This window comes from Canis lupus, chromosome 12 (assembly GCF_011100685.1).
Source record: "Canis lupus familiaris isolate Mischka breed German Shepherd chromosome 12, alternate assembly UU_Cfam_GSD_1.0, whole genome shotgun sequence".
NCBI lineage: Eukaryota > Metazoa > Chordata > Mammalia > Carnivora > Canidae > Canis > Canis lupus.
In genome coordinates, this window is record NC_049233.1 from 55946281 (window position 1) to 55973278 (window position 26998).

Genomic DNA, 26998 nt, shown 5'->3' on the forward strand with positions numbered 1-26998 from the left:
GTATTCATAACACTTCTTGAACTCTCCACCTCCACCCCACCCTGTACCATTGTTCGTCTGTCACCAATAGAATATCAACACTAATAGGAGTGACAGTATGTCACTTCCAAGATTAGGTTAGAAGACACTGTAGCTTCTATCTTAATGAAAATCTCTCTCTTGTTGACTCCATCAGGGAAAAACCATAGTGTGAACAGGCCTGCAGAGCAGAGGCCTATGTGATCAGTAACTAAAGCCTCCTGAGGACATGAAAAAGATCGCAAGTGAATCCACCAGCTCCAGTAAAGTCTTCTGAGACTGAAGCACCTGCTGATAGCTTACCACAACCTCATGAGGGATCCTGGGCCAGAACCATCCAGCTAAGCTCCTATGGTATACCTGACACTCAGGAACTGTGTGAGATAATAAATGGTGTTTTAAGCTGCAAAATTTTATTACACAGTAATAGATAACTGATGCATGACTCAGTTATTTTTAGCAAAAGAATTACTGACTTTTTGAAATACATTTATATAAATAAAGTAAATGGGGGCAACCCAAGTGTCTCAGTGGTTTAATGCTGCCTTCAGCCCAGGGCAGGATCCTGGAGACCTGGGATCGAGTCCCACATCGGTCTCCCTGCATGGAGCCTACTTCTCCCTCTGCCTGTGTTTCTGCCTCTCTCTCTCTCTCTCTCTCTGTGTCTCTCATGAATAAATAAACAAAATCTTAAAGAAAGAAGAAAGAAAGAAAGAGAAAATGCAAAACATTTACGAGAGAATGTGTAGTAAAGAATTTGGCCTTGCCCAGACAGTCTGGCCTTTACTGAAGCCAAGGATTCAGTTAAGTAATCACTAGACCCTTGGAATGTTATACCTGATAGGAGTTCTTTGTTTGCCTAGATGCGTAGAGTTCTACTGGATGGTCTAACAGTAGAGTTGAGGGTGTTCCCTGGTAACACTCATAAAGTCTTAGGGTCAGGTTGGCCAAAACCCCCAAACCCCAAACCAACAATGTGACTTGTGCTAAGGGCTGTGCAGAACTGGACAACTGGTCTGAAGACTGAGATCAACGATGTCGGCAATCAATCCATCATGCTCATGTAATGGAGCTCCAATAAAAACTAACACTGCAGTTTAGGCAAGCTTTCCTGGTTGAAAATACTCCCTGCAAACTGTCACACGCTGATGCCAGAAGACTAACGTATCTTGACTACATGGGAGGGAACAACAAGAATTCCACATTTGCTACTCCTCCTGGATTCTGCACTATATACCCCTTCCTTTTAATTTTTATCCTTTCCCTGTAATAAACCATAGCCCTGAGTATAATAGCTTTCAATGAGTTCTGTAAGTCTAAGTAAATTATATAGTTTGGGTAATTCTTGGACTTGCAATTGGTGCCAGAACTGAAAGCAGCCTTGAGATTGTGTTCTAAAACTTGGTAATTGGCCCTAAAACTCTTTCAAAAAGGAAGCCATTTTTGTGGTGCCTGAGTGATTCAGTCAGTTGAGCATCCAACTCTTGATTTCGGCTCACGTCATATTAGGGTTGTGGGATCTAACCCTGCATCTGGCTCTGCATTTGGCAGAAGTCTGCTTGAGAGTTTCTCCCTCTGCCCTTCCCCACACTTGCACACGCTTGCTCTCTCTCTCTAAAATAAATTAAATCTTAAGAAAAAAAGAGGAGACCATTTTGTTCCATAGTACCATATGTACATTATGTTAAGGTCTTTACATTATTACTTCCTCAAAATAAACTTTTCCATTTCAGGTAATACAAATAGTCTCAGAGAGGTCATGTATATACAAGTCAGAGCAAAGATTTTGCTCCAAAGCCAGTATTCCTTCCATTTTCTGATAAGCCTTTCCTCAGCTTTCTGTAATTCACTTTTATATCACTCTTTACCAAGAAAACATCACCACTAGTCCCAAATAAGCAGAAATATGACAGGACTGATATATTTAGCTTTATAATTTGATAGTATTAATGAGTGTACTTCAACTTCTGTTCTACGAGGCATTTTGAATCACATGAATTATACAGAAGTAACGTAATTCATGTCCAGGGATTTTCAACTCTGTGGATCAATACTGTGGCTATAATCTAAAACAAACAAACAAACAAAAAACCATAATTCAGATTAAAGAATGCAACTATATCATGCCCAAATCAAGTCTGAGTAAGAGACACTGTATCAAAGGATACATTTCTTTTTCCACAGCTACACTGAACTTTAAGCAACTACAATTTTTTCCTACATAAAGCTATACATACCTTAATTCTTCTGATAAAAAGGAAGTAGGAAGTCACCAATTTTGGGCTATGTTTGTATTTCTTATCCTACCATCAAAACTAAAAATGCCCATTTAAGCTTCAGGATAGTGGTGTCTCCACCACAAATATAAAATAGATCCCCCATTCCCCACTTTCAAAAGGCCAAGGATCCTGGTACAACTCTCACTTTAAGGTTATATTTCAGACCTTTGATCTAGTCACCATTTCAGATGTTTCAAAGACAAGCATCAGCTGGCCTGATTACACTATGTTCCGAGCAGGGAAAATATTGTTAAACTGATCCCTGCAAAGCCCAAAAATATTTTTTCTTTTTAAACTATATTTGCTTTTAAAGTAGATGACAGGGATTATGAGAGGATAACACACTCTTATCTAGGTTGAAAGAAAAGCATTAAATAGAAATCATGAAACCTAAAGCCTCTAGCATGAGAAATGAGGTACCAAATTTTCTTTATAAGCCTATGTTAAGCAATTGGCAAGTTTTGTGATTTTAATATACATATAGCCAAAGTTCAATTCACACAAAACTTTTAAAACAGAATTTAAAAATTAAGCATATCTGAAACCTATTTAAAATATAAAGATTTCATGCTTTCAGGGCACAGCAGTTCACATTTAAAAACTGAAACATCTCTATGGTTATCACAACACAAAGATATTCTCTGCCGCAGAATGTAGGCCTAACCATTATCACTATCTATCTTCCTCTCACACCAGATCACTTGTTAGAGAAATAAAGCATGCCTAACGCACGGCCATTTTCTATAAAGCAGCTAGAGTTAGGATACTATATCATACGGGGAAAAAAGAATTCAGGTAATTTTCAAAATTCTGCTCTCTATATATCCCAGATCCAAATTAATATCTTTTTTTTAAAGATTTTATTTATTTATTCGTGAGACACACAGAAAGAGAGGGGCAAAGACATACGCAGAGGGAGAGTGAGAAGCAGGCTCCATGTAGGGAGCCCGATGTGGGGATTCGATCCCAGTACTCCAGGATCACACCCTGAGCCGAAGGCAGATGCGCATAACCACTGAGCCACCCAGGTGTCCCTCAAATTTAATATCCTATATAATCTCTCTGGAAGGATGAGTCAATATGCCTTCATGTTCATAGATCAGAATGATTATATGACTTATGAACCAAATTGAGACACTTTTGAGCATAATAGGGTGCCCATGGCAAACTGATACATGTCATTACCTCACCAGATGCCTATTCGAAAAAGGCAGTCTCCAGGAGGACCTTAACATCAAGTTTACCTAAGTGATAAAAACAGGCTGACAAAAAAAAAAAAAAAAAAAAAAAAAAGGCTGACATTAACTACTGTGTACCTCACTTTCATTACCTGTAAAATGGAATGAAAAAATGAAGTACTTCATACTTCACTGAGATAAAAACAGAATAGTCACTGTGAGATATTAAATACTTTGCAAATATAATATGCTGAAGATATCACTACTAATGAAAACTAGTTATCAGTCAGAAAGCTTTTGAGTTTTCCTTAAAAGCTGCTAAGGAGTCCAGAAACATTTGAAACTCTTTGAGGACTCATGAATATAGACAAAGTCTATTTTACATATACACTTATACTTATATATTATACATCTATTTTTTATCATATGAAAGGTTCTTCAAATATCCTATCTTTTTCCTCTTAAAACCTCCTACATAATTTAAAGAATTAAGATTTTAAAAATATATGTATCTTGGAAAAGAAAATCACATAGGAACTGCTGACATTAAAAGACATAGGTTAAGCTATTTTAAATAGAGACAATTCAATTACTATCTTGATTCAGAGCTAATAAAAGCACTAATTTCCTATGGAGTTCTCTGTATGAAATAGATGAGTAATTTCAGCAATGCAACTGTGGGTGGTTGTACCAGTACAATTCAACATTACAATAGTAATAGTAATGATATATATTAATGTGGCTAGATTATGTACCACATTGGGAGTATGTGGAGGTCAATATCAACCTCTATTGAAATACACCACTCACTCGCATAAGCGTTAATGGCAGTTCCAGCAAGCATTAATAACCTGAAAGCATGTTCCTTGAAGCAAGAAGCAGTACAATCTGTTTCATGCATATCCTATCATTGGCACCCATTATTATGATAGCCACTCAATGGGAACTCAGAAGTGCTTAACTAATTATTGTATTTATTTACACTGAATAAAATCAGAAATATGTACTTGGAGGAATTAAAATGCAAAGACATTAGAATTGTAATGTCTTAAAACACTTTTGTAAAGACATTAGAATTATAGGTAAATTCTTTTAATGTTGTTCTAGTATCTTAATAATTAAAAGATGTGAAATATTAACATATTAACTTCACAAAAATACTCAATAACAGTTACTATAATAATGACAATCTGCTAAGACTTTACTATATATCAGCATTGTAAGGACTCATGTACAGACACAAAGCACATAAAATCTTTTTCTCTGGGAAGCTCATTCTATTGATCCCTCTCAATAAATTCATAGAATGTTTAATGAGTTAATACAGAGCTGTAGGTGAGCTTCTAGGAGTACTTTATCTTGGGGTCTCCTGAAAAGCTTTTTTATTATTAGGGAGATCATTCAGAAGACCTTTTGAGGGCCTTTCCATTTCAATGGCACTAGTGTTGACAACTGACCCTCAGATTCCATGCATGAATTCTGAGCTGACTTGTCTAGTATTTCAAAGAGAGAAAAATCTGTTAAGTCTGTCAAGGAATAGGCTTCATAAACAATGATCCTATACCTGGGAGAGGATGAGAACCAAGAAGCTTTTTAAAAATAAGAATTCCCAAACTGTAAATCGATTACTAAATCAGATCTCCAGAGTTGAGATTCAGAAATCTGAATTTTTAAAAACTTGCAGATAGACCTAATGATCCAAAAAAGACCAATACTGAAAACACATAGTGTCTTCGACGTTCTAGATGTTTATTTTATAGAACTGATGGGCTGGTAAGACAACTATGCTATTCACTTCTGAACGTGGAAGAAATTACACAAATAGGGCTTCAAATAAATATGTCTACCAGCTAGTTTTAACATAAGGGTTTTTAAATAACACTGCATAAAAACATTCCTAACTAAAAATTAATAAAACAATTAAAATCTATTTGAAGTAAACCTCATGGTTAATAGGTTAAGATATCTTTATAAAAAGCTTCCCTAGAGAAGCATTATTCTGAGAAAATAATTTTATGAAATTATTCACAGAAACCACTAATTCATTACTGGAGGTATATGCTTTCCTGTCAGCAATCTTACAGATTTTAGAACTAGAAAACATTTTCTGAACAATTCAATCCCATGATTTCTGGATGAGGGAACAGAGATCCAGAATGGTTAAAGTAATTTATTGAAGATCACGTAACTACTTTGTAGCAGAGCCAGAACTAGATCCAAAGTCTTCTATAAGGTATTTTTCCTTAAACAAACAATAAAAACCTAAAGATTATCATTTTTCAAGATATTTACAGAAAGGTCCACAACTTCAGATTCAGAAGCTGAATTTAACTCTGAGGATTGTGATCTAATTTTTGTTGTGCTTCTATGCTCATTTTCTAATTTGTCTACAACAACTACATATTAATTAATAATGTAAGAAAGTTGAAAAAAATGAAATCTTACCATTTCATCTGGTGTTCCATGGCGATCAAACTGGTAAAATGATGCTACATGAGTGATGATCCACCAACTAAAACCTAATGGATCCCTGGGCTGGATTACAGGCACAGAGAGTCGTCTTCGGTCACTCGACTTTTCAAAGAGTGTTTTAAGTAGTTTATTCAACCAGTTCCAAAATGGCTACAGAAAGAGAGGTAGTATGATGCAATTAAATTAAGAATATAACCTTTAATTTGGGATTTTTATTCCACCTGTATAATTAAATATGCACACAAAAAGGAAAACAAAACATGTTCATAAAACTTAAATAATAATAAAAATAACAAGTTAAGAATTAGAACCTAATTAGTACTTTACAAAGATCATACAAGTTTCACAATTACATCTTCTGCCATTTAGGAGTAGCCATTATCCTGACCTTCATAATAAATCATTCCTTTTTTTGTTTTGTTTTGTCACACAGGTATATAAGCCTAAATTATTCACTGTTTGGCCTAATTCTATTCTTTCATAACTTGTTTCTTTTCCTCAACATTGTGTTTCTTTCTGAGATTCATCCACATTAATAAGTACAGCCCTAGTTCATCAGAGCATTCTAATATATGACTATATGATAAACCATTTACCTGACTTACTAAAAACTCATCAAATATTCAACAATGGCAAGTTTTCTTCTAGGTATTTGTCCATTTCATAAACATATTCAAGTTCTCAACTTCTCAAGATATCTGAATATGAAGACATGTTCCTTTTTAAATTTCTAGTATTGACTCTGTAATAATTTCAAGAAAAATTAGCCAATATTAGTAATCTTTCTGAAAAACCAACTTTTGATGATTTTGATCTTTTTCACTGATTTGATCATCTTTGTTATTTTCAATTTCACAAATTTGTGTTAGTTTTACTTGCTATCTTTTACTTTCTTTGGGTTTATTTTGCAGGGATTTTTTTCTCCCTTTCTGTGTGAATTCTTACCTCATTATTTTTCAACGTTTTTCCCCCCTCTAACATCTGTACTTAAAGTTATAAATTTCCTTCTGTGTCTTTAGCTACAGTCCCAAAGCTTTAGCTAGTAGTATTTTAGTTATCATTTACTTTAAAATATTTTACAATTTCCATTATATACTCACCTATGGGTTAGAAAGGCATCTCAATATATCTAAGCATGCATGTTTCTCCCCCTGTAGTTCAATTTTTATTTTCTACATTTAATACTTTGTTCTTAGCCACATAAAAATGTGAATTTGCTTAATCTTCCTGATAAATTAAACCTTTTATCAATACAAAATGACAATGCTCTTGGTGGTTTTAAAGTATAATTTTCTCCAATGTCAGCTTAATACATTACCTTTCCTTATATCTTTTTCCATCAATTCTGAACCCTTCTATATTATTTTAGAGTACCTCTTGAAAACTGCTTATATTGTTCTGACAGTGTATCTTTTAAATGAGCATTCAATGGTTCATCTGCAGTTAATGCAATAACTCATACATTTAGTACTTAATGTACCATCTTATGCTGCATTTGTTTATATACCTGTTTTTTCCACAAATACCTCTTTCTTAACTTCTTTTGGGTCAAATATTTCTTTTTTCCCCTTCTACTAGCTTATAAGTTAGTCTACTTTCTCTTCTTTCAATAAGTACCTTAGAAATAACAGCATACATTCAAATGTCTTAATAAGTTAACATTTACCTTAGCTCTTCTCTTAAACAAAATAAGGACCTTAAAATACTCTAATTCACTTATGCCCTATCCAATTTCTAGGCCAGTATTACCATGTACTTCAACTCTTTTTAATCCCATTAGATTAAAAAACATTTACTACTTAAAAAAATTTTACTTTACTGGAGCTTTATTCCTTCATCCATTACACCACCTCCTTGCCTTCCCCAATTCAGTCATCATTCTTCAGGATTCCCTTCAATTCTGCCTCATTGACAGTAGCTTTATTTCACCTCACTCTTGAAAGGTTTCGTTGGTAAATTTTAGGTTGACAACCACTTTGCTTTAATACAATGAAGGTATCATTCCTACTGGCCTCCTTTGCTGTTGAGAAGCCAGCTTACAGTTTAACTGGCACCCTCTAGAAGGTAACATACTTTTCTGTCTAAATGCTTTTAGCTCTTCTCTTTGTCTTTCTTTGATGTTCCGCAGTTTTGCTACAAAGTATTTAAGTCTACTTTTCTTTTTTTATTCCTGGTAAATGGAAATGACTAGGTTTCTCAATGGGATAGCATTCATTAACATTGGAAAATTTTCTGCCATTTGCTCTGTTCCACTCTCTACTTCCTCTCCTTTGGGACTATTGTTAAAAGCATATCAGATTTTCTTTGTATTCTCACATGCTGCATTTAGCTACCATGTCTCTTCTATTTCCTTTAATCTGTAATAGTTCTTTAGTTATTATCTTTCATGATCTTGACATTTTGGAGGATTACAGGCGAGTTATTTAGGTTTAATTGAGGTTTCTTTATAATTAGATTCACCGTATACATTTTTGGCAAGAATACCAAGGAAACCTTTTTCTTCTTTCATTGCATCATACTGAAGATACATAATACCAATTTGTCCTATTATTGGTTAACTTTGTTCCCCAGGTTAAGGTGGTATTCACCAGACTACACTGTAAAGTAACAGTTGCTCTTGTAATTGTTATTGTGTGGATACTTATCAACCTGTGCAAATACTATTTTTCATCATACTTTGTCAGCTACTGAGGATTCTTGCCTGAAACAATTACTAAGGAGGTTGTCAACTGATGATTTTCTAATTCCATCATGAACATCCTCATTTATTAAGAATTTCCCTTCTTTCCATTTATTTATTCATTTATTTATATCAGTATGGACCCACAAGCTCATATCGTATAGATTACAATCCTTGGCTATCATTTAGTTTGTTTCTCAAAAAATCTCAGGTTTAGAGTATGGGAGATCTTCATGTTGGCTCCTTTGTCCTTTTGATATGTCCTCATTGTTTTCCAAGTACGTCCTTAGTTTCTGGTACAGAATGTTCCACGCTCATTTTTTATTTTCCATATATCAGCCTGGAAGATCAAGTCATTTACCAAAGGAGCTTTGTTTCTTTTTACTGGAGGTTGGTAATTATAAGACCAAGACATTGCAGTTTCCTCATTGTTACTCAGAAATCATCATTTGTAGGTCCACCTAGTGGATAAGATAGGAAATGCATCTATGTACACACTCTATCTAGTTCCAATTATTAAAAAACTTTATTTCATACTTATATCTCAAATTCAACTCCAGAACATCTTTCACTCTACCTTATCCTCTTTCCATAATTATAACTCAGTTTTCCAATAGGGGCAAAGCTGCTTTTAATTACCCATAATATATTCATTAATTTGCTCAGTCCTAGAGTACAAATATTTAAAATTGCTAACCCAATTGTTAAAAATTGTTATATATAACACCGTAAGACAAATCTACAGATAAGAGTCCAAGATCTGAAGTTCATTATATTTTTTTTTGTCTTTAGCCTTAGAGAAATTGTCAAAAATAGTGCATTCCGAGTCATCTAGGTCAGTCCACCCGTCACTCCTCCTTTGTGTTATTCACTTATAATAGTTAGGTTCAAATGTTTCTCTTTATTTTCCATTAAATTCCTCTTCTGTACACACTGATTTATTTCTGGAGCATGTTAAAGATTAACATGGTTCTAAAGTCATAACACATTCAAATCCTTCTACTCCATTTGTCACTCACCAATCTTTGATTCCTACCCACCAATTTCAATAGTTCCAGACTTGTCTTTCCAGTATTACTGGGCACAACTAAGCATATACATTTCCTATTTTCCCTACTTTCATACACAGAAGGTAGCATCCTATAAAGATTCTTTTGCACTTTGCTTATTTAACAATAAATCCTGGAAATCAAACCATCATCAGTTCAGATATTTTATTCATCCTGCTGAACAGATACATAATACTCCATGTGCTAACACAGCATGGTTTGTTTACTCTCCTGCGTATGGACACGTAGGTAGTTTTTAACATTGTGCTTTTACAAACAATGCAATAAAGGGCCTGAAGTATACGCATTTTTAAATTGCTGTATACTAAAGGTAAACTCTGAGAAGTACAATTGCTAGGGTCAAAGTTATAAAATCCTTGGCCCATTAATTTTGAAACTTTGGGTTGTCGCTTTTGGTATTGATGATATTTTTATTTCACAGAAAACTTTTGTAATAATCTTTTTATAATGCTTAAAGGTGGTGACACATATAAATGTATACATACACATGCCAACTAAAATACAATTTGTACAGATCAGAAACTATTATATTGCACATGGTATAGCACAGGTGTCCACTACCTTATTTGTGGAACTTTGGGTAGTGCAAGTAAAATATACTTACGTCTGTTTCTCCAAAAGAGAAGTGAATTAATTTAGCTATTCCTTTTCTTTTTCTTTCTTAAACACGCACTTTCTTACATAATTATGTGGTAGGAAAAAAACATGGGCTGTAGCATCAAATCTGCACTGGAAGCCCCAATTATCATATTCTAACTGTTATTTGAAAGTTTACTTAACCTCACACCCATTCTACTTGGGAGCACCTAAGAAGTATCACTCAAGGAATATTAATTTGCTTTCCTTCTCTGAAATTGAAGTCTAATTGATGTTTACTAGATAGAGTGTTGGGTTTTCAAGAAAACAGTCATACAGATAGATCTAGCAGAGCTTCATGTTTAGAATATCTTCTGGAACACAAATATGTCCTTGATCAAATTAGTTTCTGTTCTTGGAATTCCCACCTAATTTGGGGTGTATGTGAATTTCCAAATATTCTGAGTCTCTTAGGCTTCTCTAATTGCTTCTTACCATGTTCCCTTGGGGAAGCATTATCCTGTTGGCTTTACAAAGGTCAACAGCACCCCACACATCATTTGAAAATAACTTAAAAACCCTGAACATCCTCTACCCTTTCAATAATTTCCTTTGAACACAGACCAGGTTGTGGAAAATGTCTATTACTCATCAGGAAAACTCCAAATCCCACTCAATCTTCACCTCCTTCATTCTTGGGATGGGGTGGAAGAAGCCAAGGGGTGAGGAGATGGAATTAAATACTTCTGGAAGAATGTTAGTGTGCATGTGCACACAACATGACTTCTTTTAAAAACGAGTGCATTCCACAAGTCAGTGTTGCCACACTACAAAGTTTTAAAATCGTTGTACAAGATAGAAAAAAACAAATAAACCCACAACAGCAAAAAAACCTCTGCTTTCAGCAGTCTGGAAAGCTTCTAAGAACAAGTCCTATGTTGAGCTTAGCCAGCTGTCAATGATCATGTCTTCTGTATCATTAACTCCCAGGTGGATGAAGCAGAGAAGCTGCCCTGCTCTTCCTAAAATTTTCAATTGCGGGCAGCCCCGGTGGCGCAGCGGTTGGGCGCCGCCTGCAGCCTGGGGTGTAATCCTGGAGACCCGGGATCGAGTCCCCACATCGGGCTCCCTGCATGGAGCCTGCTTCTCCCTCTGCCTGTGTCTCTGCCTCTCTCTCTGTGTGTCTATGAATAAATAAATAAAATCTTTAATAAAAAATAAAATTTTCAATTGCTTTTTCTGTTTTTCTTTCTTGGCTTATCCTCATCCATCTGGGTCTCCAAAGACACTGCATGTCAGATAGTCAGTACAAAGAGTAATTTTTAACTTGCTTCTTTGTTGTCTTAGAAGAAAATGTTGTCGTTTTCTGACCTTTGTCTTCTATTTTCTTTTGGTTTGGTCACTTTTTCTTGGTCTTGAGCTCTCTATCAAGGGACTAAGCATCTCACAATTACAGTCCATATAATCTCTATGGAGTAAAAGATAGGATCTAAATCACTTTTTTCTAAGCTGAGGGTGGCTCTGTTATATTGTATTGTTTACTCACCCTGAAAGCTGGAAGTCCAAGATCAGGGGTCCATCATGGTGCCCTTTTCTAGATGGCAGACTTCTCGATGCATCCTCACAAAGAGGAAGGCTTTCTGAGTCTTTTTAAATGTTCTGCTATTTCCTTTTTTTATGATGTTTTTGAAGACTAGTGCAGGTCAAATTACTTTGTTCTTGTAAGTTATTTGGTCTTTTTGTCTGGAAAATTTGATGATCTCCTAAAGGACCTAAAGTCATTTTCTGTATTTCTGTGAAGTCAAATAGGTTTAGCAGGATATGTCTTGGGATGATTATCTGGAGCTAATCTTTGAAGTTATCTGGTAGGCTCTTTCAATATGTAGATTTAGCTCTTTTTTTTTTCCCTTGGATAATAATTTTGAATGTTTGCTATATCTTATTGCTCTGTTATCTTCTTTAGAGACTCCATTTATACATATAATGATTTCTTCTTTGCTTATCTTCCATTTCAGTTATTTTCTCTAATTCTTTATGTTCCTCTCTTCATCTAATTTTTATTCCTTTGGTTGTGTTCTGTCCTTTCCATATCTGATTAAATTTTCAAATGAGTATATTCTTTTTGGGCACCTTGTCAATTAGTCAACTCTAAAATGACTTTTTTCTTTCATTTCTCTCCTGCATTCCATCTATTCTTTTCATTCACTTCTGGCTTTAGTCTACTTGTTTTTAACATCTGAATATTCTATTCAGGATGTTTTTGTCAGCCCCAAATGCTTGTCTGTTTAATCTAATCTAGAATGTTATTTTACAATTTCCTTCTGCTTCACAATTGTTTTTTTGGGGAAAGGGTTCATCAGCCAAAGTGTATCAACTGTTTCCTACTAGTAATTTTATAAAGACTTGTTTCAAAGTTTCTTTCTCCTTTCTTTCATTTATTAGATCTGGACTACTTTAAAAGATTTCTAGTTTAGTGGAACCCTCTCTTGTCAATGTACCAAAGTCCCATTTCTTTCCTTGATTTCCTTTTTCTTTTTTGCTGGTGGTAGTGGTGGCAGAAGAATAGGCGTGAAAGCTTTGATTTTGTTTTGTTTTTCTTTTGTTTTACAAGATCATTTCTCCTTTTATCTCCTTTTATTTCCTTTCATCACCCAATCACCAAGGGTAGCATTCCTTTTTTGCCTTTTTATTCTCCAAAAGGTCTTAAAAGACTGCCTCCTCACGTCATATATACATTTTCAGGTTCTATCCCATAGTCAGTTCTCTGACCTACAAGGAAACATTCTCCGTATTTTCACATCTCGCAATGGTTTTAGACCAATTTGAAGACTACTGTTAGTTCCCTTCTTCTTTCCTCTAAGCATTTATTCTCAGGCTGCCCTTGCTTGGTAGAAAGTTTTATGGTAGAGCTTTGGTGGTTTTTACTGTTAACTTACTGTTTTTATCATTCCCATCTTATAGTTATGCTATTCACGTGTGGGGTGTGTGTGTGTGTGTGTGTGTAATTGTTCTTGCTATTTTATATTTTGGGGGGGTTAGTTGAAAAGATATAGGTTTAAGTATCCACTCATTGTCCATGATGCTTAGAAGTTATCAGCTTGAGATTTTTAGGACAGTCTAGGCAACACCAATTCAGGTTATAAAGTTGTATGAAGGCTGGCTTGCAATAACAAATATACTGAAGCAATTTTAAACAGCAAAGCATCAGAGTAAAAGGCAATTTCCCTTACAAATTTCGTGAGCTTCTAGTTCATCCTTTTGGGGACCCAGATTTATGGGCAGTTAGTATATCAGTAGGCTACGAACTTGGGTTAACTCTGACCTTTGTCTTCTATTTTCTTATAACGTATGAAAACTAATGCTCAAGTTTATATAATGTACCAATTGGTTATAAGGTTATGGGGCAGCATTAGTGTTCAGCTGACCTGAGTTCCCACCTACATTTAGTATTTGGCCTTCAGACTTCTCACTTTCTACAAGCTCACTGACACATGTAAATGCTTATTATATGATACCCAGCATGATTAGATTAGATTATTTTTTCAGCAGGAAGGTCAAAATGTCTTACTATCAGACAGAGAAAATTCTAAAGTTGAATTCAAAAATAAAATAGACTTCAAAGCCTGTGTATAATATCAGTTATTTTACTTGCATTAAAAAAAAAAAAGAAGTGATCTCCGATTTTCATTATTTTAAGACATGTAAGCCTGGGTACTACATAAAATGACCACCAGATAAATCATTTAGGTTAAACAATACAGACTACTGTGCAAATTTCTAAAGTATTGTTAAATTATGCCTACTTTTCTACTCTAGTAAAGACTAACAGCAACAAGTATGAACATGCCTACATTAACTATATGTAGTTTGTATGTTCAAGTCTGAAACTGGTAAAATAAGAACAATTGTAAAGAAATATACAATTTTAAATAATGATAAGCTTTGCAGAAAATGGGAAAATTCATGTTTACCATGTCAGTGAGAGAAAACATCCTGGCAAATGATCAAAGGAAAAAATCCTGAGACTCTGTAATGTTGAAATCTCACCAAAGAAAGCTGAACTCCACTGACAAACCAAAATGCAAAGAAAATGTTTTTTCTTACTTAATAATAAAGATGTTAAATTTATACTTAAGTAAATTTACTGCTAATATAATAACCAAAAATATAGTACTTGTAAATTCGCAAAAATACATTTGTTATTAAAGAGATAGCACCACCCAAGCCCCATATTGTGGAAATCAGGAAATCATAAAATTTGTGAAAAATCATGACTTTTTCATATAATATGAATCACTGTATCACTTCCTAATTAATTATTTGTACTATAAATATTTCTTTTTCTACTAATCCGTAATACCTGAGATAAAATAAAGCCCCATTCTGAAGACTTGGCTCAAAATAAGGTGCAAGAAAATTTCTCATGTTCCCCTTTACACATTTCTTCCTCCTTTCTTGAAATAATGCCATAAAATTCATTAATAAAAACCTATTTTATATCTCCCCAAATCTAAATCTGCACTATTTCTTAACTAAGTTGTTTTCTGGATTATTAGATCATACGAAATATTTTAGCTTAAAAGATTCTTGATAGAACAACAAAAAACATGAGAAAATAAGAGTCAAATCCTGCACTTCTAGAAGTTTCACATTATCGCTTTAGGGTTAAAAATGTAGTTAAGTATTTGGTACTCAGTGCTCTGTTTGTTGGTGGTGATTGTCTTATCATAAATAAGGAACTTTAACATTTTTCTTGAAGAAAATCACTGTAAAAATTCAATGTTAAGAGTAGGAATAATAATTAACACATCAATTTTACAACTTACTTCTGAAAGAGACCATTTATTTCTGTGTTCTAGAAGATGAATAAGTAAAATCCATAATTCTTTAATGCACGAACATGAGCAGTGGTGACTTGCTAATGCTTCAGAAGGCCTAACCTGTGGAGAAGAACCAGAACGAGTTCTATACTAGGAGAATTTTACATGCTACATAACTCTCCAAATGTTTTAAAAGAAGGATTTAGATGACTTAAAACTGATGCTCAATTATATAAAATTGTTTACAAAAAATGTGTCATTCCATTAAATTTTAAAATAAATTCCCATTTGACTTTTTATTTTTTTAAAGTAGGCTCCACATCCAGCATGGAGCAAAAACTCATGACCCTGAAATCAGGACCTGATCTGAGATCAAGAGTCAGATGCCCAACTGACTAAGCCACCCAGGATTCCCTAAATTCCCATTTTACAACTAAAAAAACAGAATGAACTTTATTTTCAACCTTTAAAAAAGCCTTTGCTAAAAAAAAAAAAAAAAAAAAAAAAAGCCTTTGCTTTTGGTTGTTGTATAACATCAGCCATAGACAATAGATTAAAAAAAAAAAAAAAAGATGGGCTGTGTTCCAATAAAATTTTATTTGCAAAAACAGACAATGTGTTAGAGATTTGGCCTTAGGGCAATGATTTCTCTTTTGGGCGTTGGGAGTGATGATTTCCTAACTGTGATCTAATCCATCGGCCACAACAGAAAATCTTCTAATAAAAAAAAAAAGAAAAGAAAATCTTCTAATAAAAAGATTAGAAACAAATTTTAATTCACTGTACAGCAGACTAAAAATTTTTACAAGTCAGAACAAATGCAATTATTAGGGATTTATAAAGGTTAAGCAATTTTAGATTAAGCATTTTTTTTAACAAATATATCCTTAATGGCCCTATATGATGCAAAAAGCATATGTACTATATGGGTATACCTAGATAGATACATATACTTAAGTTATACCTAGACTTCAGAAATTCATTATATAATTACTATTTCACATATAATACATTCATGTTTCTAACATAATACAGAGTGAGATAACTATTAAGGTATTACTAAATGGTATTTGGCTAATCCACTAATTACATTAATTGTAAAATTAGATAGATCAGATTTAAAAGATTATGATAATACATAAAACACAATCTAAATTTAAGAAATTATAAATCTTGATTTCCTGTAAGTTTTGTGCTAACAGTTTGAAATAACTGATAATCTTCAAATTTCCATTGCTAGAAAATGAGTAGGTAATGTAGAATCTTTAAATCACTGTGTTAAACATTCTATTAAACACAATGTAATAAGAACACGTAATTTCCCCCATGATTCTAGACCTTTTTTGAAAAACAAAATCTCTCTTTAAATTTGTCAAGTGATTTTAGTTAAGTACTCATTTACTGTTTTATGTAACTACGTATATATTATTAAAGAGCTGGACTCTCCTATTTGAAAAGAAGTTAATTTTCCAGTTGTCATGAACATCCTGTTTTTATTTATTTTTGATAAGATAGAAAAGGTTATTTTTAAAAATTAAAAAAATGCCTCTGAAACGTTAATTTCAGCCCGTTTTAAATGTTCAAAACAATTCTCCCATTCAACTCCCAGATAGTAATAAATATAAAATTAGGAGAAATAACATGTAAACCATTTCAGATTAAATTCTTATAAACCACACACCTTAAGGACTATTGCCATTTAGTGTTAAAAATACAAATAAACTCTTAAAACATTACCTTGTCATACCTGTTGAGTGACAGGCTTATTAAATCACAAAGGAGATTTTCACATTGTTCTTCAAATAGGCTGACGTTTGTTAAATTGTCACCTGCCAGATTCATAAACTGATGACCGTATACAACTTGTTCTAAAAATGTAAATAAAATATATTCTATTTATAACTACAGATCTTACTAATTCAGAAGAAGCAAAGTAACTCCACACCTTTAAATTAACAACAAAACTGCAACATACACAGGTAAAAACAAATTTCTTTAGAAATAAAAGTTAAACTTGAGGATAATTCCTTTCTTATGTGATCACTGATATACATTTTTTTAAAAAAGTTTTCAATTTTCTCATGTGCCACTTAATTGATTTCTTTTCTTAATGAGGCCATCTTTAGAAACTAACAATGTAATATCACTTAAGAAAAAAAAAAACCAAAGTGCTAGAAAATCCTCAATATTTTTAAGCAATTAAAGGCTTTGAAATATTTTTTTAAACAAATGCTGATAAATTAATCACACACAATTGCTTGCGGTGTGAAGAGAGCAAACCAAGATAAGATACTAAAATGTGTACCTCTATCAGATTAAAGTACACCTTCTAGAATTGCTCTAAGGAAATATATTGATATACAAAGTTCAAGTGAGAGAAGAAATTATGTATTTGTAGACATCTTTGTACATTTGTGTGTATAAATATTTAAGTGTACACACATGTACATATACACATACATGTATTTTTGTATTTATTGGTTTACTGAAAACCAGGTATGAAGATAATAGATGTCATTATAACTTAAGTAAATGATAATTTATAAATAAGTAGTATTTATTGAAGATTACTAAGTTGAGAATAGACTCTTAAAATGCCAAATAGCAAGACCAAGAAATAAGCAATATACGAAATAAAAAAGCATTATCCATTATATATATGAACAATTAATTTTTTTAAAGAAGAAACATTAGCAAAAGATAATGAACAAGTAATAAAGCAAATATAAAACACAACAAAATTATGGAAAGATGTTCAACTTCATTAGTACTGAGAAAATTGCAAAACAGAGATTCAATGTCATTTTTCATGTATTAATTGGCAAAAAATAAAAATAATTAATAGTATCCACTACTGGCAAAAGAATAAGGCAAAGGTATGCTCACAGTATAGATAAATTGGGGAAACTGTACAGCAACAGTGTGTACAATATTAAAGCTGAATGTGCCACTCCAATGCTAAGAATCTACTCTATAGAATAACTTGTACATGTATTCAAAGATGCATATATACACAAGGATGTTCTATGAAATATTATTTGTAGTATCAAAAAAGTGGCAGTTGGGACCCCTGGGTGGCTTAGCGGTTGAGCGTCTGCCTTCGGCTTGGGGCATGATCCAAGGGGTTCCGGGATCGAGTCCCACATATCAGGCTTCCTGCATGGAGCCTGCTTCTCCCTCTGCCTGTGTTTCTGCCACTTTCTCTGTCTCTCATGAATAAATAAATAAAATCTAAAAGTAGAAGTAGCTGAAATATTAAAAAATAGACTTGACTAAATAAATTATGATAGAGTCATAACATATAGCCCTTAAATGAATGAAATATAAACTATATGTACTGACATGAAGAGGTATCTAAAAAGCTACTGAATAAACACTACACAGAATACTACCATTTGTGTTTAGTTAGAAACAAAGACAAAAATCCTACCCACAAATTTCTATATATGTATGGTAAGATACTAAGTATGGAAAGAAAAATGGACCAAACTGTTCTCTTAAAAAAAAAAGAGTAAGACTTTTTACTTTGGTTACTATTTGATGTAAAATAAAAAATGAAAAACCCAGAAAGCACTTATTACTTATAATTTATAAGGTTTAGATTTAAAAAGGACATAAATCAGAAATCCATAAACTTACTGAATTTTTCACCAAGCATGTGAAGAATTTCTAGCACCAGCCAATGGATATCTAAGTGGAGATGTAATAAATGCCACGATGGTGGAAAAAGCTGTGAATGACATTATCAACTGTGACTGAGAATTCATAGTACGTTAGTAGGTGTTTTATAGTATATTACAACAGTCCTCCATAAGCACAAGGATAAAGAACCAATTAACCTACCCACTATTCAATAGCAGGGAAAAACTTGGTGTTGTTCATTAGAGGATTTTTTTCACTGGAAGATCTTTGAAAGCGTATTTTCATCTGATGGTTTAGGACAGACCCACCTTGGGGCTGCCGAATAGACTTGTATACTAAGGGTCCCTTCCAACCTACCTCTGGTCAGCTTCAAGGCAGGAAGAGAATTTTTTAACTACTTATTTTCATAATCTTGTTTTAGACTTTAGCTAGGATATATGTTTTGAAATGTAATGAGTACCCAGGAACTCCTATAAAGTATTTAACAGGAGAACTTTAGACTATTATGTAGATACTACTGAGATGCCCATTTAAAAAACTGAAGTTAAAAAAAAAAAATAAAAAAAATAAAAAAATAAAAAACTGAAGTTAAAAGCAGTGAAGAAATTTACCTTTCAATTCATGCATTAAGATTCAAATCTAATTCTATCTGATTCAAAAGCCAATGCTCTTAACTACCGTGCTGTTGCAGGATTGTCAATAACCTTCCCCCAGCCAACATTTAATATCATCTTAAAAATAAATACAATGATATACATGTTCTATTAAGAAAACAAAGAGAACAAGGAAGAATGATAAAGAGGGAATTTATCTTATCACATTTGCAAACAAAATAAAATGCTACACTAGGGATCCCTGGGTGGCTCAGTGGTTTAGCACCTGCCTTTGGGCCCGGGACATGATCCCAGAGTCCCAGGATCGAGTCCCACTTCTGGCTCCTTGCATGGAGCCTGCTTCTCCCTCTGCCTATGTCTCTGCCTCTCTCTCTTGTCTCTCATGAATAAATAAATAAAATCTTTAAAAAAAAAAAAGCTACACTAATAAAACAGCATTGGCTCAGAAATAGATAATAAGTAAACAGCAAAAATAGGCAAGAGAAATTAACATGGTATCTCAAATCAGTGGGGAAAACATGGATCATTCAAAAAAAGACTGGTTATTAACTTACTCCTTTGTAAGAAACTAAAGTTAGATTTCCCACCTTAAAAAAAAAAATTTCCCACCTCAGAGCATATTTATAAAGATATAAAAAGATAATTGTACAAAAAAAGTACATTTTTAACACCCAAGAGATAATACACAAGGAAAACCTGACAAATCAAACTATAGAAAACTTAAACCATCTGCATAGCAAAGCAGGTTAAGTGCTAAAAAAGAAAACTTTATGAAAATAATTGTAATACATAATATCCAATAAATATTCTCTAATAAAAAAGTTCCTTAAAAATAATAAAAGACAGATGCTTAACTGAAAATACCAATTAAATCAATACTTTTCATATGATAGGTACAACACAAATATACAAAGCCTTGAAAGATGCCTTTCACTTTGTAAGATCATTTGTTGTTTTTCAGAAAAGAACAGTATTTCAGGGTATGATTTTTTGCTTATATGCTTTAAAAATTCAGCCTTCTGATCTTCAAATACCCTCTTTTCAAGTTTGCCTAATTAAAAAGCTTATGAAAAGCAAAACCTAGTTTGAGAAACTTTGCAGTCTTTATTTCCGCTGTTAGATAAATTATTAATTTTATTTATTTTTTTAAAGACTGTATTTATGGGCATCCCCGGTGGCCCAGTGGTTTATCACCACCTTCGGCCTGGGATGTGGTCCTGGGGACCCGGGGTCGAGTCCCAACTTTGGAATCCCTGCATAGGGCCTGCTTCTCCCTCTGCCTGTGTCTCTGCCTCTCTCTCTCTCTCTCTGTCATGAATAAATAAAATCTTAAAAAAAAAAAAAAAGACTGTATTTATTTATTTGATGGGGGAGGCAGGGGGGGGGTACATGCACAAGCACACAAGAGCAGAGGGAGAGGGAGAAGAAGCAGGCTCTCCTCTGAGCAGGGAGTGAGATTCAATACAGGGCTCAATCCATCCCAGGATCCTGGGATCATGACCTGAGCCTAAGACCAACCCAGCCACCCAGGTGCCCAAATTTTTATTTTCTTAAGCATTTGATGAATATCCAGAAAATAAAGCCAGTCCCATTTATAGAAACCAAAATAAAGGAAAAATATCCCTTCCTCCATAATCTTTCCACGAATATTTATTGTCATGAATAAAAGCAATTACCTTAAAATAAAAAAAAAAAAATTAAAAAAACAAAAAGCAATTACCTATTTGCCTTCTATGGATTAGACATATGAACCTGTGAATTCACTTAGGACTCTTTATTTTTAATTTGACATATATTGGTCCCTGATAAGAAGAGTGCATTTTTTTTGTTGTTAAATTTCACAGAAATAAACATTTTTTCATATTTTACATTTTGTCAAAGACACCTTCCTAAAATCCAAATGTTATTCAAATTGGTAAAGTTAAATAGAAGGAAAGAAGTTGAGAGTTCAGGGAATCCCATGGGGAATTATAATTTGCCATTCATATAAGCTCACATTTCCTATGGAGAATTTGTTAATTACATCGATAAGCTGGGTCATGCTGTCAATACAAATTTTTTTTTTCAATACAAATTTTTATTTTATTTTATTTTATTTTTTTAATTTTTTTTTATTTATTTATGATAGTCACACACACAGAGAGAGAGAGAGAGAGGCAGAGACGCAGGCAGAGGGAGAAGCAGGCTCCATGCACCGGGAGCCCGACGTGGGATTCGATCCCAGATCTCCAGGATCGCGCCCTGGGCCAAAGGCAGGCGCCGAACCGCTGCGCCACCCAGGGATCCCTCAATACAAATTTTTAAAAAACAAACCTTCAGTAGGAATGATTTCACAGGTAGAAAAAAAGAGCATAGTTTAAATAATCTTAATCATATTCCAAAAAAGTCTCAAAAGTTACTAAGAATAGAAATACTGCTATGATTTTGAAAGTGTAACTTTTATAAGATGATCTTGAATTTTACTATAACATAATCTAGGGTTTCCCCAAATCTTTATCAATGGGAAAAATGATACAAATTTTTAAAAATAAAGGTTTTTTGCTTTGAAATTTGTACATATTTGCATGTTATAAACTAGAATTTTTTTTTATAAACTAGAATTGAGAACAGCTATCACTGCTTTAGTATAGATTTAGTATAGATTATACTATAAGTACTTTATTTAATTAATTTTAATTTATTTAATTTTCCCAATAACTAGGAAAATATACCAACTACAAACATGAGGAGACGGAAGCAAGAGGTTTTCCTTGCCCAATGGCATATAATTAGAAGAGGAGCCAGAATTTCAGTCAGGCAATCTGGTTCCCGAGCTTCACTCTTGACTAGTTTCCCTCATTCTTGAATGAATGAATATTCCTTGTGCAAAGAAAAAAACTGATGATTTAATAATTAAATGAAACAAGTCAAACCTTAATCTGGTTTTGATTTACAAATGCTCCTAGATTAATACTGGGAAGTTCAGATAGATGTCCAATATACAAAAGTAATCCATGGAGTTCATTAACCAACACAGAGGGTAGTTGTGCCTCCAAAGTTTCATAGGGATGGACAGGAACAGGACTCTCAGCACTTTGTACTTTCAGGTACCTAAAAAAATAGATAGATACAATAAATAACTAGAGTCTGGATGAACTTGCACTCAAAAATTCATGCAGGGATAAAAATATTCATTTGACATCCTACCTAAAGATGAAAACCTTGACATAATGAAGAAATGTCACACACTGCTGCCTAATACTGTCTGCTTTGCAGTGTAGGGTTGATATCTTCCCTGAAACCAAAACAGATTAAGTGTTAATCAAAGTCTAAATAGTTAGTGGGCAGTGACAAAAAAATTTATAAGCCATACAAGTAGCAATTCATTTGTGATTTCATCCCTTCCCAATTCATGACTCTATCATACATTCTGATCCAACCAAAACTAATTAGCACTTCCTGCTGCCTGAACTTTTAACACATCTCGATGATTTGGTCTATACAGTTGTTTCTATCTGGAACTCTTCTTGTCCTCAAAATTTCTGCCTACCTATTTTCTACTTCATCTCTGTAGACCCGAGATGTGGCATCACTCTGTGATGGGCACGTAAACAGCCCGTGGCTCCCACAGCAGCTTATACTTGCCACGATTACTACACTTTTCCATCTATCACGTCCTATGCTTATGTGTCTGTATGTCCTACCAACTACAAACTCGACAGATTTTTCTACTTTGATTCATTATCACCTTATATAGTACCTGGCATGAAACAGAGCCTCAGGTGATAAATAATACTCAACATTTACTGAGCACATACTGAAAAAACAAAACAGTCCTGACAGTCGACTGCTAACAACTAGGTCATGATGTTCCCTCCCAAAATATGATATAAAAAATATTATCAAAATATATCAAAAATAATCAAATCAGACAAGGCCACTCTGTGATTATGGTGAAACAAGACAAAAGCAAAATCTCTCTGTAATCATGTCTGAATACAGAAACATGGCACTATGCAATTACAGAAAAACAAACAAAATACAAAAACAAAATATTTCCCTTGTGCAGCTAACATGACTATTACTACGCTACTAATTAAAACCCTCCCTAGCCTTTCTTGGCCCTATCTCCTAGATAAAAATTAACATATTCATTACACTGTTCCTGCTTAACAGCATCCAATCAAAAATAAAAGGCCTGGCCCCCTTAAACTCTACTCCAAATCAGACAGCACAAGTGCAAACCCTATCACAAGCCCCTCTCTTTCTACTGAGAAGCCCCAATTGTTCCTCATGATGGGTGTACTTCCGTCTTCTGTCAGTAAGCTACTCAACCTGTCATTGTCCAAAGGTGTATTCCAGGTGATCTTTAGTTGCTGAGCATCACCAATAACAGATATTAGCCTAAGCACTTGAATGATATCACCTAATCCTCACAAGAACTCAATAATGAGGTGGGAACTATTCTCTGGTATGAGACTGACAGTTAGGTAGGGTTGGAACCCAGGCTGACCAGAGTGCCATGATTCTAATTACTACACTGTAGCACAATTGCCAGAAAGGAGAAGCAGTTAGCTTGCACTAAAACACCCTGCCTTTCAATTCCCTTCACCACCTTAACATATACCAAACCCCCCAAATGAGTAACTCATTAAACGTCAAACACAGAAAGAAGAGCAAAGAAGGCAGCATGAATTCAGGCAATTTCTCTCACTTCCCACTCCCAAAGCAAGTTGCTAATTCCCTTAAAAAATGTTTAGCCTTAAATCAATTTTATCACAAATACAGAAAATACTATAAATCTCAAAATTTAAGTGTCATATTTTTCTGAATGCTAAACACTATCATGAACTTCTAACCTAATGCTTCTTCCTCCATGTTACTATGATATCCCAATATGCATCATAGACAGATGTGTAATTCAATCCTTTCTGCCATTAAAAACACTTAAAACTTACCAAAATCACAGTTGGCTTGTAATAAGGTTTCCAAATTGTACAGCTGCTGCCTAATTTAAAAAACGTAAGGTAAGTTAATTTTGTAAAAGTTTAAAGCATGTAATAATCATAGGGATAATGTTTTCAAATCTATTACATAGCTTTAGTATGTGTATAACCTCTCATTTGTCAATGTTTAAAATACTTTGTGAATGTTTATTACAGGGTCAACTTCAGATAGTAAAGATGGAGAAAAGATAAAACAAGCTTTTTTGTCTGATCTTCCAAAAACCTCTATTAAAAGCTGCATATATGTATATATAATTATAAATATCATAGACCTTACTATCATGAGATATTGTTTATATACTCTCACAAAGAAAGTTTAAGATACTTATATAAAAACCCTAGATTAACAGTTATATAATGAAATGTTAAATTGTATCAAACAATTATACTACTGAAGTTCAGAAAAGGAATAGAATAACTTAGACTAGAGTTATCAAGGAAAGTAATATTTATGATGTCCCCCTTCAATACCTGAAAGTAAGCTCTTGTCATTCTTCCTAATTGCCTTTCAACTCTTTAAATATTGACCCATCTTCATGACCTATGTCCAGAATAAAGACTCAACTCATTCTATAATGTTCAGGTTTGCAGAGAATCACTCACTCAACCTGTTTCCCAATAAAACACACAACAAGGCACATACAGTGTCCCTTTACAAGGTCTCAGGGGATGAGGAGAAATCTCTCCATCTTTCCATTTTCATTTAAATGTAGCACATACATATTCTTAATGTATTTCTGGATAATAATTTCTTTAACAACTGACTCCATTTCAAAACCATGTAAAAACTAAATATGGACTGGGTTTTAAATGGTAATATTTTGTTAAATGATAATGAATGTTGTTAACCGTGATAGAGATACTGTTTATGTTTTTTAAAAGTTCATATTTTTAGAAAATGTTTATTGAAATATTTAAGGGTGAGATAACAGGATGCCTGGAATCTGCTAAAAACACTTAACCCAGAGGATCCCTGGGTGGCTTAGTGGTTTAGCGCCTGCCTTCGGCCCAGGGCATGATCCTGGAGTCCTGGGATCGAGTCTCACATTGGGTTCCCTGCATGTAACCCTCTGCCGGGATCCCTGGGTGGCGCAGCGGTTTGGCGCCTGCCTTTGGCCCAGGGCGTGATCCTGGGGACCCGGGATCGAGTCCCACATCAGGCTCCCGGTGCATGGAGCCTGCTTCTCCCTCTGCCTGTGTCTCTGCCTCTCTCTCTCTCTCTCTCTCTGTGACTATCATAAATAAATAAAAATTAAAAAAAAAAAAAAAAAAAAAAAGTAACCCTCTGCCTGTGTCTCTGCCCCACCCCACCCCCGTCTTTCATGAATAAAATCTTAATTAAAAAAAAAAAAAAAAAAAACTTAATCAAAAAAAAAAAAAGAGGAAAAGGGACAGATGAAGGAAATGAAATAAAACCTTGATGTCTATTGCCACTGAGGAAGTATGTGAAGGTTCAGTATGGTATTCTTGCTACATTTGTTTCTGTTTGGAAAATTTCATTAAAAATTTTTAATGACGTCTAAGCTAATCATATCAACTAATCATATTACTATCTGAAAGATTTTTGGAAAGTCTGAGTTCATTCTCTAAAAAAATCAATAAAAGACTATGATGATTCAACTAACGCAGTATTTTAGTTTTCTTCCAAAACTGTAATATCGCTCAAAGCCTTAAATATTTGTCTTCAATAAATGATGCCAGACATAGAATAAAAAGTCTGAAAAAAAAAATGAAGATTCACTAAAAAAAAACTCACTGAAATCACCGCTCCAAACATGACTACTTGATTGTTGTTTTTTGTTTTGTTTTTTGTTTCTTGTTTTTAAAGATTGTACTTATTTACTCACGAGAGACACAGGGGGGTGAGGGTGGAGGGTGGGCAGAGACACAGGCAGAGGGGGAAGCAGGCTCCACGCAGGAACTCCAGGGACTCCAGGATAACACCCTGAGCCGAAGGCAGACGCTCAAGCTCAACCACTGAGCCACCCAGTCGTCCTACTTGATTGTTGTTACTGATAAGTCAAGAGAGCAATATAAACAACTCTACTGGTGCTTTTGTAGTATCTTTATGAGAAACCACCAGCAATGGAACTGACACAACTGAATAGCATCTATGCTCAAAGGTAGTTAAAAACAAAGCAAAACATACCTGAATAAATGAAAGAGAACTCTTGATGAATTCACTAATGCTGTTTCAGTAACCCACTGAATGCCAAATATTTCCACTGTATCTTCTTCAAAATTAGTTGGTAAAGGATCAAGATTCAAAATTAATCTGAAATGGAAACTCTGATTTAAAATCATAAAAAGTACACTAAATCCCATACTATCACATATCCTTTTGTCATCATATAAATCCGTTATTTTATGTGACATGTCAACAATGATGTCATAAAGTCATAATATGCCTTGGTATCTTACATATTCAGGAATAATAAATTTAGATTGTATGAAAATTCAGTTATATACAGTGACTTTAAAAAGTGTAACTAAAGAGCAGTGTGACTTAGGGGAAAAACTCAAAAAGAAGTCTGGGAACATACTTTTGCCTATGGTCTTCAGTCGAAGAGTTTCATCCTTCGAAGGGACATTTAATTTTTAAAACAGCTAAAAGTTGTTCTGGGCCATGTCTGGGCAGCACAATCAAACGGAGTATCTCTTTTA

The 26998-nt window shown here is 33.9% G+C and overlaps 1 protein-coding gene across 4 annotated transcripts in view; it reads right to left on the bottom strand.

The window, feature by feature from the left end:
• Positions 1-26998, bottom strand: part of MMS22L (MMS22 like, DNA repair protein) — a 129234-nt gene that overhangs the window by 100682 nt on the left and 1554 nt on the right. For all 4 annotated transcript variants that reach the window (XR_005368040.1, XM_038554766.1, XM_038554764.1 and 1 more), the window contains exons 3-10: positions 26484-26609; positions 24287-24336; positions 22536-22623; positions 22262-22439; positions 18733-18823; positions 16831-16961; positions 15100-15213; positions 5921-6097 (exon numbers count right to left, since the gene is read on the bottom strand). Coding sequence is in view for 3 of the 4 variants with exons in the window: in XM_038554766.1 (XP_038410694.1) it covers positions 5921-6097; positions 15100-15213; positions 16831-16961; positions 18733-18823; positions 22262-22439; positions 22536-22623; positions 24287-24336; positions 26484-26609 (955 nt within the window). In the remaining variant the exon portion in view is untranslated. The remainder of the gene's footprint in view (positions 1-5920; positions 6098-15099; positions 15214-16830; positions 16962-18732; positions 18824-22261; positions 22440-22535; positions 22624-24286; positions 24337-26483; positions 26610-26998) is intronic.